Source organism: Lissotriton vulgaris, chromosome 2_2 (assembly GCF_964263255.1).
Source record: "Lissotriton vulgaris chromosome 2_2, aLisVul1.2, whole genome shotgun sequence".
Classification (NCBI taxonomy): domain Eukaryota; kingdom Metazoa; phylum Chordata; class Amphibia; order Caudata; family Salamandridae; genus Lissotriton; species Lissotriton vulgaris.
The window spans coordinates 20,498,674-20,513,273 of record NC_141688.1 but is presented as its reverse complement, the minus strand read 5'-3'; the positions used below and the strand labels follow the sequence as shown (position 1 = coordinate 20,513,273).

At 44.6% G+C, this 14,600-nt stretch overlaps 1 protein-coding gene across 7 annotated transcripts in view; it reads right to left on the bottom strand.

The window, feature by feature from the left end:
- The window catches only part of CPEB1 (cytoplasmic polyadenylation element binding protein 1), a 443,269-nt gene that overhangs the window by 144,784 nt on the left and 283,885 nt on the right, over positions 1-14,600 (bottom strand). For all 7 annotated transcript variants that reach the window (XM_086959196.1, XM_086959198.1, XM_086959197.1 and 4 more), the window contains one exon: positions 4,524-4,770. In XM_086959196.1, the coding sequence (XP_086815322.1) occupies positions 4,524-4,770 (247 nt within the window). The remainder of the gene's footprint in view (positions 1-4,523; positions 4,771-14,600) is intronic.

Genomic DNA, 14,600 nt, shown 5'->3' with positions numbered 1-14,600 from the left:
AGCAACTGCATCACCCTGGTCGTGAACATTCGCCATCTCCTCCCCACTGTCACTCAATGTACCAAGCATGTACGAGGTATATAATCCCCCAAAAAATTTCAGTCTGCTCCTAGGCGGAAGCAGCTCACTATAATTTTCCGACTGTGTAGAACAGTACATCATATCCCGGGACCAGTGCCGTAGCGTCGGAACGGGACCCCTCATCCAACATAGGGCTACTCTTCTCTTGGCCATGAGCAGCCCCATGTCGACTAACCTACGTATTGCCTTTGGCAAGGTCTTGGTGTACCCCAAGAGCGCCATCAATGGATCCGGTGAGAGTTCAGTTTCAACCACCCTTCCAACTCCCCAAATATGTCCTCCCAGAAGTAGTAAACTCCTGGGCACGACCAGGCCAGGTGTAGGAAAGAAATCAGCTGCTGAAGAGTGGCATCTCACAATTAGCGTCTTCACGCAGGCCATATCTGCATAGCCTCAGGGGTATAATATGTCCTTTAAGATACTTGAAATGAACAAGCCTGTGCCTGCCATGGAGTGATATTTTACTAGTATTCATACAAGAGAACCATTTCGCTTCTTCCAGCTGTATAATCAAGTCCCGTTGCCATGCAAGCCTGGCTGCCGTGTATATGTGCGACATAGCAGTCTTGTAAATATTTGTAATCATCTTGCGGGGGGATGTGGTCTTAACGTGCGTTAGCTCTAGTACCTCTGGGGGCTCTTCCATACCGTCACCAAGCAGTGACCGGAGGGCCCCACGCACCCTGTGAAATTGGAATTTATTCCGGAGAGTGGCTCCTTCCGAAGTCCCAATAATTTGCTCTGAGGTACGAACCGTCCAATCATGAAAGAGGTCCCCTGCAGCCACCATATTCAATGCGCGCAATGCCAGAATGACACCCCTTTCTGTATAAGGTACCAGCCATCTCATCCACACAATTGGCATTGCCGGGGAATACATTAATGCACCCGCTTGATTCTGCAGGAGCCAGTGCCATGCATGCCTAATAGTGTTTAAGTTGTCTAAAATACCGGTCCGGCAGTCTACTGGTTCAATAATTACTGCTGGCAAAGGTTTGGGGTAAGCGAACAGTCTCCATTCGCAGGAAGGGAATGTCAGCCTCGCTGTGTATCACGGCATGGAGGTGAGCTCCTTGCACCGCCCTGTAATGTAATTCAAAATCCGGCGCGCCCAGACCCCCCCAAATGATACGGAAATGTGAGTACCCCCACTGCACCCGAGCCGTTTACCCACCCAAGCCAATTTTAACATGGATTGTCTAAGTCTGTGGAAAAAGGTTATGCGGGAGCACCAAGGGAATGTTCATGAATAGGAGTCTAGGCAACACTACCATCTTCATAATGGAAATACGCCCCATTAAGGACAGTGTGAGATGGCACCAAAGCTCCACGTCGTCCTCCAACCTAGCAATGGCCATGCCATAATTTTCACTAAATACGATCTCAGCATCGGTGTGAAGCCTGGTGCCTAAATATCTAACTGAGTTCTCAGTCCATTGCAGAGGGTATTCCATAGCAAATTCAGTGGTGGCTGGCGTTAGTGGAAACAAGCGATTTTTCCCAATTAACCTTCAGCCCTGACAGCGCCCCGGAGTGGACCACCTCCCTGATAGAGACCAAGTTGTTTTCAGGTTCTCACATACAGGAGCAGATCAGCATAAGTGGATACTACTATTCTGTACATCGGAAATCCGATTGCTATGGTACTCCCACAGGGCACAGGCCAAAGGTCCGCCACCAGAGCGTATAGCTGCGGAGATAGGGGACAGCCCTGCCTAGTGCCTCTAGTAATGGGAAAGGGGGCGGTTACCAGGTTCCCTATGCGCACACAGGCCGTGGGCTTATAATATAGAGTCCCAGGCAGCTGCAAAAAAGCCACCTGAGCCCCATTCTCCACCGAATCAAATGCTTTTTCCATATCTAGGTAAACAACTACCGCTTTGCTCTCCTGGTGAACGTGCTGCATCGTGCCAAATACCATACATATATTAGAAGTTAGGTTTCTGGATGGTATGAATCCCGCCTGTTCCGGAGCAACTAGAATAAGGGAGATAAGAGCAAGTCTAGTGGCCAATATTTTAGCTAATAATTTAGCGTCCACCCTGAGAAGGGAGAGTGGGCGAAACGAACTGCATTCATCCAATGCCTTACCAGGTTTAGGGATGGCAACCAGTAGGGCCTCCATCATTGACGGGGGGATGGTGCCCGTTACAAATATCTTCGAACAGGGCAGCGAGGTGTGGGAGTAACTGCTCTAAGAAAGTCTTATAGAAAGCTTCAGTCAAGCTATCAGTCCCAGGGGCACTGCTAGCTTTCATCCTACTCAATGCCTCAATCTCATCCCTCTATCGGGTGCATTAGGAGTTCCCTGTGTGAATCCGGGAGAAAGGAGAGTTGTATATGCGCCAAATACTCCGAAATCTGCTGTTCCGTCCCTTCAGACTGGGACCTGTACAGGTCAGCATAATAGTCAAGCGTTCAGCCACATCCACCAAAAGTCAAAAGTTCACCGCTTTGATTTCAGATACCTGCGTCCTACCCAGTCGTGCTTTCATTAGTTGTGCCAGAACCGATCCCAGCCCGTCACCCTCTCCATACGAGCGCCCCGTCATGGTATTCCTCAAGAAGTGTCTTAATCTCACTGTCTAAAGCCTCATCGCCCCCAGCGAGCCGTTGCTGCTCTAGGTCTTTAAGTTTAGTTTCTAGATCAGCCTGAGTCTTCCGAATAGCCTTAAGCACACCCGAATGCTTAGCCATTGCGATACCCCAAATGTACACTTTAAACGTTTCCCAAACAGTCTGGAAACTATCTACTGAGCCAATATTCGTATCAAAAAAGGTATCAATGGCGACAGCCATTTCCTCCTTAAATAACGGATCTAATAGAGAATACAGAGGAAATCTCCGTGAATGGCGGCTGACTTTTCTTAGGAGAGTCCAAGACCAGCAACAGTGGTGAGTGGTCAGATAGCGTATGTGGCAATATCATACATGGTCGTATCTGATTCATCAGTGAAGTAGATGCCATCAAATAATCAATACATGTGTGTATGTTATGGTACACAGTAGTGCATATATCCCCCTTAATCTCCACTCCTCGTTCGCCACACATCACACACACATCAAACACACCAAAACCTCCTCCAGCTTTCTCGCATCCGCTGCTGGGTTTGTGTTTGCTGTCTTGGACTGAATCCTGAGCCTTTGCCTTATGCTCCACTGGGATAAACTGAAGAAATTGTTCCATTTCGTCCCAGTGCTCTATTGTATCTTGCCAATAAGTCATGCATATTAGTAATAAGCCATTGGCTAGCTGTTTGTGTAGCCACCAGTTTACCCGTAGCATTGATAAGCTCGGATTCCTAATCTGGGGAGGGGCATCCCCTGATGCTTGACAGTTAGCCCACTTTCTAGCATTTGACACCACTAAAGTGTCAAGCGGTAACTGACCCTTACTAAAAATAGGATCTGTGGAGGAACATTTATATTTATCTACTCTAGGAGTAAGGATTCTGGTACGGACAGATCTTTAAAAAAAAAAAGAATAGTCTGTATGCCTTAACATACCCTTGAGAATAGGCAGTGTCTGACTGGACTTCTGGAATCCTAGCGTGTCAAAGAGAAATTCTTCCTCTCAAGACTGTAGCTCCACCCCAGGGTATTCTGCTGTTCTAGAAACAGGCTGCTTGTAAGACAGATTGCCCTCAGTTGGAGATGACCTAGCTGGATAAAGATCTGTATCTTGAGGAGGATCAGTTGTGTAGTCTGTTTAAAGATCTGGTCCAGCTCCTCCTCTGCCGCCGATACCTCTTCTTGTTCGGAGTCTTTGCCTAAGAGGTCCGGTGTGACAGCCAACTGCTGGGGCTGCAGCTCAGCATCGCGTCAGACGATCAGAGTTTTGTTCGACCTGAAGGATTGGCACGCGTCGCAGTCTTGCTCTGTGCTCAGGAACAAGCACAATTACACACTAAAGGAGTCCTTATGCAGATACTTTGCGTGGCAAAGGACAGATTTTATATAGAGTCCGTTCCATTGACGAAGAGTTGTACTGACACGGATGGGCCGGAAGGCTGCCCAAAATGTTGACGTTTCTTCAAATTCAAAATCTAACCACAGAAAGAGAAAACCCATTTTAATACAATACAGTCAAGGTAGAGCACGCACCGAAGGTGAAACCAGAGTATTCATTCCAAGCGGATCAATACCTGCCCAAACCAGATGACGGAAAAATACCAACAATGGAGTCGATGCCCATGTGCATTATCATCGAAAGGTGGAGTCACCTACCTCGTGACTGGAAAGACTTCAAACAAAAACTTGCAAACTTCTGGACCCAAAACTAGATGGCAGGAGTATGCAAAGGATGTGATCTACAGCTCACATGCCTCAAACTTACAATTACGAAACATATGAAAGGTTTTTAGGATGTGTACACAAATTACTTCACTTGCCACTATTTCAGTTAGGCTCCATAAATCAATATTAAAAAAAGCAAAACTTACCTGCCGCTTGTCTGTGAAGTCTGGCTTCTCTTTCTATGCTGAATGGATCCTCTGGCGAATCCATCAGATCCCAAGAAGGCCAGATTGATGCCCCAGGCCATCTCTTTGACACACCAACAGGGGATCCAGTGATTGCAGATAAAGCAGCCTGATCTTGGTCCAAGCGTGATCCAACTCCCATCTTCAAAGGGTCTCGTGAGCTCCCCAAGGGCAGGAAGGGTAGTGGGGGAGATATACGAAGGCTTGACTGCAAAATACAAAGACACGAATGAAGCAGCCAAGTGCAAACTATGTTCGTTATTACAGCTACGTGATAGATGAGATTAAGCACTGCGACATGCTTTATGAAGCTGTGAGAACAAGTACCTTAGGAGGCTATTAAATCAATGATAAATAAAACATGCTACAAAAAAACGTAAGTCTCAGATTGAAAATCCATCACAAGGTGAATCTTTTCCCAAGACCCCGTATATGCACAATAACAATATTAAAACTACAGTTGAACCTCCAAACCTGAACTGCTAACTATTCACCTTCACATGCTGCTATTCCATGACACTAAAACACCAAAGAGAATGACACTAGCACACCAACATAGAGCGCTGCCTATCAAATCAGGGTGTGGAGACTTCACTCTGAGTCTTTGAAGAGGACAGTTTGTGGAGGCTCTTGCTTTCTCTTCATGCTGGCAGTAAAGAGAATGCTGAAATGACCAAGAGCTAGCTAAGACCTGCCCATCTGTGCTGTTTGTGGTAGAGTTATTATTTCAGCATTCTTTCTTCATTCCTTTTCCAATCATTGGACTGAGATGCACTCTTCATCCACTACAAGGATGCAGCAATTTTGTAGTTGCATTGAATGACTGAATTTAAACGTCTTCTGCCTTCGCTGTACACCTGTAATTTCTAAAATATGAATTTTCTGTTGCTTATCTGTACATGCTACACTGTTATTCCAAGGAAAATACAGATCATGCTCCTATTTAACTCCATTAAAAATTATACATTCTCCATTGTTATTTAATGCATTTTTAATTACTCTGCTTTCAGTTAATCAAGAGCGACCCATCTCTACTTAGAATTTTATTTCTTTACATGCTCATCCCCCCCCCCTTCCCCCCCCCAAACTTAGCTGGTCCTGGAAGCTACATATTTTCATGTGAGTATTCCATATTTTTTTATTAAAATAAAATGTATTTTTCTGCCCATGTGAGTCAGCCACCAATGATTTTTTGACTTTTGTTTGGAATATCTACTATACACAAGAGTCCATGGTTTACTCCCATATTTCGGGTAACCTCATCACTTTGTAAAATAAAAACTAGGACTTTAACTTGTTCACCAAGCTCCTTCTCCAAATGTTACTACTATGCACCCGCTTGCTCATATTTTTACAATTAAATTAAGCATCTTAAACTGACTTAATTTCTGCAACAATTAAATCAAGTGTATTGATTCTTGCAAACCTTTAAAAAGGTTTTCCACATCCTTGGAACTGCATCTGCAGGAAATTAGAGCCCTCATCATATGTAGAGAAAACAAAAGACTGACATTTGGTGATGCATGGTCCTTTATGGTTAGGGCAATAGGGCACGTGTAGTCGGCAATACGCTATGGAAAAGACAGACTTTCTGAACACAGTCAAACAGGTGGAAGATCTTGAAAATAGAAATAGGATGAGCAACCTTATGATTACTTTCAGACATGAATCCTACTTGAAGGTGACTGAATACACAATTTTAAATACATACTTCTCATAATAGACCATACAGCCCTTTCTTCTCACCACTCTTCTCCCTTGTTTATTGTATGCAGTTTCATGACCTTATTGGTAATACCTAGTGTAACCTATGTATAAAAAAAACTTTTAGGCATCAGGGAATGGTAAAGGACTTGGCACACCGATAAAAGTCAGTGAACTTTGTATTTGGGTAAGTAAGACAACTGCTAACAGGACACTGCTTTAACTTAGGACATGTCTTGAAAAGGATGGTCTGGAGGAGTATTTGTAAATCATGTTTCCAAAGAAAAACTATTTGAGGAATACTGGAGAAATAGGAGGGAAACATAATTTGTTATAAATTGTGATGGGTATTTTGTTCATCAATTTTACATCTGCTCAGACTCTAGTCTAATACATTGTGATTAAGGCGCCCCGTTTACCGTTTTAACAGATTTTTACAGATAGACAAAACATTTTCTGGTCTGTATTTATTTTTGAAAGTGGATAAAAACGGAAATTGGGTTGCTGTTTGAGTAATTCTAAATATGGTATGCCATGACTTCTAGGCCAATAAATGTGTGGATTGATAGAAAAGGTGGTTAAAAATGAAAGGAAGTTTAGTGAAGAGGCTTTAAACCAGTAGATATGCAAAAGGTGGATACTGAAATTTGCATATTATCATATAAGTGCACTGATTTATCTTCTGCATGTGATCACTGCACTGAAACCTGGTAGACATTCAAGCATGAGTGCATATTTATCAGTTAAGTAAATGTGGAACTATAGCATTTCAGCTTAATTTTTCCACAAAAGCCAAAATAAATCTGGATCAATAGATAAAATTAGCAAAAAATAAATATGGATAAATACAGACGGAAATGGCAAAAAAATAAATACCATAAAACCGGGAGCCCTAATTGTGATACAGTATTGTGAATAAATTAATGAAATATTCAGAAGATATATTTGTTGACCACTGCAACAATGTAATGGATCACTTCATGGACAAACTTAAGTTAAATATATCTCAAACCATGCACTATTGCAACATTTTTCTCAAACATTGCATGTTGATCCTGCCGAACGTGTACAACCCATGTAGAATATTCATTTTCTTCATAGTACATTAGTTTATTTCTCAAAGATAACTCCATCTATATAACTAACTGCTCAATTAATATGTAAATAGGCTCAATTATAATCTGATCATGCCCTAGTTCTAACGGACTTATCTTTTACTGTCTTTTGAAGTAAGAGGACAGTTTAAAGGTTTTAATAATGCATCTTTCACTAATTCATCTGTTGGACTTGGCCTTTTTGCAGGTTCACCCCTAAACTTTTTGCATTCCTCCCAGCCTTTTTACTCTGTGTAATGTTAGCGGTTGTAGGCCGCTGGGCACTTTAGCCCTGTGGTCCAGTGTACAGTGTGTGCGCTCTGTTACATTTAGTGTGAGTGAGAGGCCTGCCCTCCCATAGGAATGCATGGGGATTCCCTGCTCAGTATGTGTCAGTGGTAATTCCTGTTAGGAGTGTAGCAGTATAGTAAAGTCTGGTACGTATGAAATTGTGAGAATAAATGCTGCATAATGGTGTGCACAGATTTATTATGACTGTGATAAATGCCACTTTTAGAAGTTGGCATCTGTGTGCTATGTGAATTGAAGGTCTGATTTTAGCGAGACAGGGCAGGCTGACCCAGACGTGGGTTGAATAGAGAGATCTGCAGTTGGAGTATGGGGAGGGGTGACCCTTTGATCTGAGAAGGGCTGTGCCTGGCAATGTGAATGATGGCTCCACCTCCCACTGCATCTGATGGCAGACCCCCTCGTCCTCAAAGGCAGGATGCAGCCTTGTAAACAAAGTGATCCAGAATCACACCGAACTGGTTCTGGCTGGGTTCAGCGACTTGTGAACAAAGTCTTTTGGTGGCATAAGTCAAGGGGCTGGAACGCCATGAAATTATTCAGTTCCATGGTGCTCTTCTAGGATGATGTGCTGTTCCTGATCCTGCTGGGGCACGCTGCTGCCGGGGCCCAGAAGGGACTGCCATGAGGGCTTGCCTACCTGGGCCCTGCATTGCCCCCTTGATTGGAGGACTTTTGCTTTTGGAGTTATGGCTCCCTGCGCCCTGTGAGCGCTATATTTTAATTCTTACCTGGAGGAAGAATGTGTTACTTCTGGATGCCAAGACAAACCTATGTCCATGTAACTAGAGGGAAAGGACTTTTGAAACTTTCTTCCATCTTGCTGAAGCAACTACCCAAGGACCTGATTTGAGCTGGTCTCCTGCTGAAGTCTCAGGGACATTAGACTTCACCCATCAGCCGTCCGGATGTCAATTTGAGGGGAATTTTCACAGGTGAGGCCTCTGTTGAGAATTCCAGAGCCTCTGGTTCTACTGCAGGGAACGCGGGCTGAAAGTCATAGTTATTGCTATTGTTGGCCGCCGCAGCTGAGGATCTGTTGCTGCTGAGAGCCTGCATTTGCCTGTGTTACAAAAGTAATCGCTATTGTGGGCTGCTGCAGCTTAGGAGCTGTGCCGCGGAGTGCCCGCATTTGCCATACTACGAAAATCATTCCCATCGCCGCTGTGGGCCGCTGCAGCTGTGCCGCTGAGTGCCCGCCTTTAAGCCCCGTACTTTCACAGCTGTGCAGCACTTAGTGCCAGCTGCAACGTTTAGGTTTGTGCAATTGTGCACATAGATTCTGCTGCATTGGCAGCCACCCTGACACTTTGGACATAGGGCATTTTGAGCCCCTTTGAAAGGGCCAGTTAGCCAGGACTGTTAGGTTTATAGGGCACCAGGCCCTAATGTAATGGGTGTGGTGCTAGGAAAGGTGATTTATTTATTATGATTTACGCACCCTGTTTTATGCCTCTAAATGTGGTTTAAGATTATGAGGTTTTGCATACTGAATTGTTAGAGATCCTCTATGGTGGTTTATGCTAGTGAGATTTTCTAAGGTGAGTTATGCTTAGGGGTTATGGTCTAATATGTTTAGGCTTATGAGTTTGGCGCAGGATACATTTCACGCCTAGTGTGATACTGTGCATAATATGATTTATGTTACAGAATGATGCAGAGTCCAATGTTTGCCAGTAATTACTGGCTTTGTTCTATGCTTATTATAGGTTCTCCATTTACTATCTTTACTAAGTGATGGTTCTGACAGTGGTCCAAGTGGCCCCGTCATGTGTATATAATCCCCTGTAAATATTGCCCAGTGCCAGTTGGCATAGTGTATATTGGGCGATTACTATTCTAATGTGTAATACAAAGGCTATTTTTTATATAACCTTGTGTGGAGTTCCTTTTGTTGTGTGCCTAGTATGTTGTTGCTGTGTGGGTTCCACAAATGCTTTACACATGGCCTACGGGATAAGCCTGACTGCTCATGCCTAGCTACCAAAGGGGTGAGCAGGGGTGATCTTTGGTGTGTAACTCCTGTGCCCTGACTGGAGTGGTGGTTTCCGCCTGGGTTAGACGCAAGCCCTAGCCAACCAAAAATCCAATTTCTAACAATCCCAATTGTTTGAGGAGGAAAGATAGTCTGGGATGCTACTAGGTGCTTCAAAATCATCAGCATGACAAAGAAACGTAAGCTAGTAGAGAGTGGACTATAGGAGAATAGAAACTATCAAAACAGGATTACTCATTTCACCTCCTACCCAAACAGAAGATTTCTGGAAGAGTTAAGACTAAAAGGTACTTAACAAAAATTACAGTTAATGCTTCACCATGCAGTTAGTGGAAAACGTAATGGGGACAACCTAACAGGTAAGCCATTACTCCATAATCTAAAAGCGAAGTAAAAAAAAAAAAAAAAAAAAAAAAAAGACAGTTTACTAAACCTTGTATTTAAATATACAGACATTCTAGAACCCTTCGATTATGATAATCAACCAGAACAGATCCCTCACACAAAATGGCTTGGTTAGTTTGTTACTAAGGAACACATGTAAATATTTAAGTTGTAGAGAAAACAGTTTTGTTTTAGTAAATATTGAACGCTTTTCATTCAATGTGATACCATAGGACCTGAATAATTCACTTAATCTATGATTTTTAAATTCTGAGAGACTAAAAGCTGTTGAACATGCTGAATATATTTGCCACCTGCCTGAGAGGGTGCATGTAAATCTGCAGCACTACACACTACGAATAGGTTCTTATAACAATTCATTCATAGCATGTGTTGGCTGTAGATACACTTGCTATGGTTAGGCTGTAAAGGAGTGCTCTTGAAGCATTAGGTATCAGATGGTGCATTTGTTAAATGTGCATAGAACCATTTGTCCCACCAGAGCCTGTTGTCTGGCTCGTACATACACAGTAGTGTTTGGCAAAAAGTGTGGGCTTATCCATGTTGCCACTTCACAAATATCCATTAGTGGAATATTACATAGGAATGCCACTGATGCGAATTTTTTGAATGAGCTCTTTGTAGTAATTGGCTTTGATGTAGCAAATTTGTATACTCTATCCATCTAGCGATTTCTGCTTTTAAGATGACTAACTTTTCTTGGGTTGGAAAAAGCTGCAAATACTGGTTTCATTGCTCTAAAACTTTGGGTTCTTCTACATAGTAGAAAAGGGCACATTAAACATCTACTGTATGTAATGCCCCCGCCGCTAGTTTCTAGTTTTGTAAATAAAACTGATCGGTCTAATGTTAGGTTTAAGTGGAAAGGTGAAACAACCTTCGGCAGAAACTGTTTTTTGTGTAGGCAAACTGTCTTGGAACACTTGGAAGTAAGGTACCTCAATAGTGAGTGCATGCGTTTCACAGACTACGTAGCGATGTAATGGCGACAAGGAATGACTTCATTTTAGAAATTGTATTTTGCATAGGTTCAAATGGTGTTTACACAATGTTTTGGTTCCACAGTGGAACAGGAGGTATACGTGGTGAAATGACTAAATCGCCATGAATGCCTTTATGACCGATACAAAATAGAAAACCATCTTTTTCACAAGTATGCTGCAATTGCTGGCAAATGCAGTTCTAGGTGTTTGCTACTGATGCTTTTTGAAGATGTAACAAGCAAAATACCAGTTCAGATGGTGAGGAAGGGTTTGTTTGCAGTGCAGTATTGACAAGACAATTCCTTTTTTGCAGCATTACACACCCTTGTGGTTGGTATTCTGGCTTTTTTAGAAAGTCCATGCAATATGGAGGTAATTGAAAGAACCCAAATACTAGGACTCTGGAGCCATATTGCAAAAACGATTTGTACATTGGGGTACCGGACTCCCCCCTATGGGAGAATATTAAGGAGGTTTGAAAGCTCTAGCTGGGTTGGGTACCACGGTTGACGTGCCCATGTTTTAGCTATATGCATCATTGCCAACAGGGCCCATGAGTTCCTGGACCACATAGGGAGTGCGTGGGAGAAGTGGAAATACGTGAATATCACTGATCAGTTTATATATAGTGTGTTGCCCTTCAATTCTGGGTGGGTAACTGGAGGCAAAGTTTAGGCATATTGTGTGGTGGTGAAAAAAATCTATTGTTTAGTTCCAACGATTGAAGTAGCTTTGTGGGACTCTAGTATGGAGTTCCCACTCGTGGACTTGTTTCCTCTTGCTTAGTACGTCTGCTAGTGTATTGTTCACTCCTGGTATGTATTACCCCATGAGGTGCATTTTGTTTGATGGCCCATTCCCAAATGACTTGTGCCACCTGAGTTGAGTGTAATGAATGGGTCGCTCCTTGTGTCTGAATGTAGTAAACACAGTCATTGTCAGAGTAAAACATTCGATAGATTGGGTAGGAATGCTTTGAGAGATCTGCATGGCTAATAGTTCCATAACATTGATAAGTGTTGTGCATACCGGTGACCTTCTACTGTGATGTTTTCCATGTGAGCACGCCAACCTTTGAGATGCAGATAGAGGGTCAATAAAGTCGTCTCTACAATTTTTTTACAATCTAGGTCGCAAGCAGTGAACTGTCCCCACTCTAAAACTCCATGCAAGGAGACAGTAGGCCGGTCTTGGTGGAGGACCCTCCCCTACTGCTGGGACAGAAGATCCTCCTGAAGAGGCAACTTTACCAGATGATCAATGCTCCGGTCTAGAAGCTTGTGATACCAAACTCTGTGCCCAGTCCGGAGCCACAAGAATAACTTCTGCTTGGTCACCCCTGATCTTGAGCACTCGGGGCAGAGTGATATGAGTGAAAGGCGTAAAGGAGGCCTGAGCTCCACTTGCGATGAAAAGTAGCAGAGCGAGAGCTGCCTTAGAAACTCCAATGTGCAAAACTGCTGACATTGTGCATTCTCTTCGGCGGCGAACAGATCTAATCACAGCTCTCCCCACCGCACAGCAACCTTGTGCTACCTCCGAATGGAGACTCCATTCATGATCTGCAAGGCACCTTGGGCTGAGCTCATATGCCCTGGCGTTCAGAGAACCAAACAGGTGATAAACCACTAGGGAAATTACCAGTTCCAGAGATGCAGGGCCTCTTGACAGTCCACAACCCCATGCCGCCCTTTTTGCAGTACCACATGATAGTCAACATCTGTACAAGCCTTCCTTTTATCGACCTCAAAAAGGCTGTCTGCCAGTCGGATTGCCCTAAACTCCAGATTGATATGGTGCTTGGCTTCCGCCGGAGACCTGAGTCTTTTGATCTCCACCTCTCCCAGATGACCGCTATATCCCAGAAGGGACGCATCTCACTACGGTACGGTCTGGGTGCGAAAGAGAGGGATATGACCTTGAACCAATTACAGATCATTCACCATTGCAGGTAGATCGCAGTGTCCTCTGACATCTGAACCAGGTCGGTGAGATTTCCTTGATGCTGTGCCCATTGGAGCTTCAGGTTCCACTGAAGAGCCCGCATGTGGCACCTTGCATGGGTCACTTGCTGGTTGCCATGAGGACCAACAGCCTCAGAGTCGCTCACCAAAATAAAGATGGAGGCTAAAACATTGGTATAACCTGAATATCTTGGACAAGCTGCTCGGGATGATATGCCCGAAACTGCACTGTGTCCAGAACCGCTGCAATGAAAAGCAGCATCTGAGAGTCCGGTGTGACTGACATACTGATAGCAGGCCCCAGCGAATGCAGGTGAGACTGGAGGTGAGAACTGCTTGGGGGAGCCTGCCTTCAACGTCAAGATCGAGGGAAGGCTAGAACCCCTGATCCCAGCAGATAGGCTGTGACCACTGCCTCCACTTTTGTGAACACCCGAGGGGCACTGTTGAGGCCAAAGGGGAGCACTGCAAATTGAAAGCGCTTGTGACCCACCATGATCTGCCGGTAGCAACTACGGTCAGGCAGGATGGGTATAGGACCGTAGGCTTCCTGCAAGTCCAGCGCTACCATCAAGTCTCTGGGGTCCAAGACAGGAACGAGTAAGAGCATCTTGAATTTCTCGTTTTTGAGGAAGTAATTTTGGGCTCTAAAGTCCAGGATAGGTCGAAGGCCTCCGTCCTTTGGAACCAGGAAGTAGTGGTAATAGAAACCACTGCCTACTTCGGGCCATGGCACGCTCCATAGCTCCCTCTGGCCAAGAGTGGAGGCTTCCTTGTGGAGCAGGGCAGGGTGATCCTCCGTCAGCCAATCGTACACTGGAGGCATAGAAGGAGGGGTTGACTTTAAGGGGAAGGAGTAGCCCTCTGGACTATTAGCAACACCTATCTGTCCGATGTCATGTTTTGCCAGTGGTGGAGATTATTTTGTATTCTGCCACAGAGTGGCCAAGAAGGATCCTGGGGATCGGAGTAGGAAGGTTTTGCATCAGAGGGAAGGTGGCGTCTCTACTTCTGGTTTCCTCACCTATGATGACAGGGTAAACTGAGTCTACTATTCCGCAGGTTTAACTTACGGGCCCTCTGGCCTGGGTAGAGTTGGCACAGCTGATACACCCTTCAGTAGCCACGAAAGGGGCGAAAATTGGATGAAGCCTAGGGGCAATAGTGAGGCCCCAAGACTTGGTCATGGCCTGCAAGTCTTTAAAGTGCTCATGGGCAGCATCTGCCTGGTCGCCGAAGAGACGTGTGCCATCAAAGGGCTTGTCCATAAGGTTGTCCTGGACACCCCCCATAAAAATCAGAGGTTCAGCCAGATGTAGTGATGTACCGCAACTGTCATTGAAATCGTTCTACTTAGAGAGCCAGTAGTGTCCAAGCCACATCTGATGGCAAACTTAGCTGCACCCCCTCCTGTCTGAAATCGTTCTACTTGGAGAGCCAGTAGTGTCCAAGCCACATCTGATGGCAAACTTAGCTGCACCCCCTCCTGTCTGAAATAGCTTGAGAGAGTAGAGCCCGGTCCTCCTCCGAGACTCGGGGCAGCACCTGCGCTACCGTATCCCGTATGGAATGGGAGTAACGGC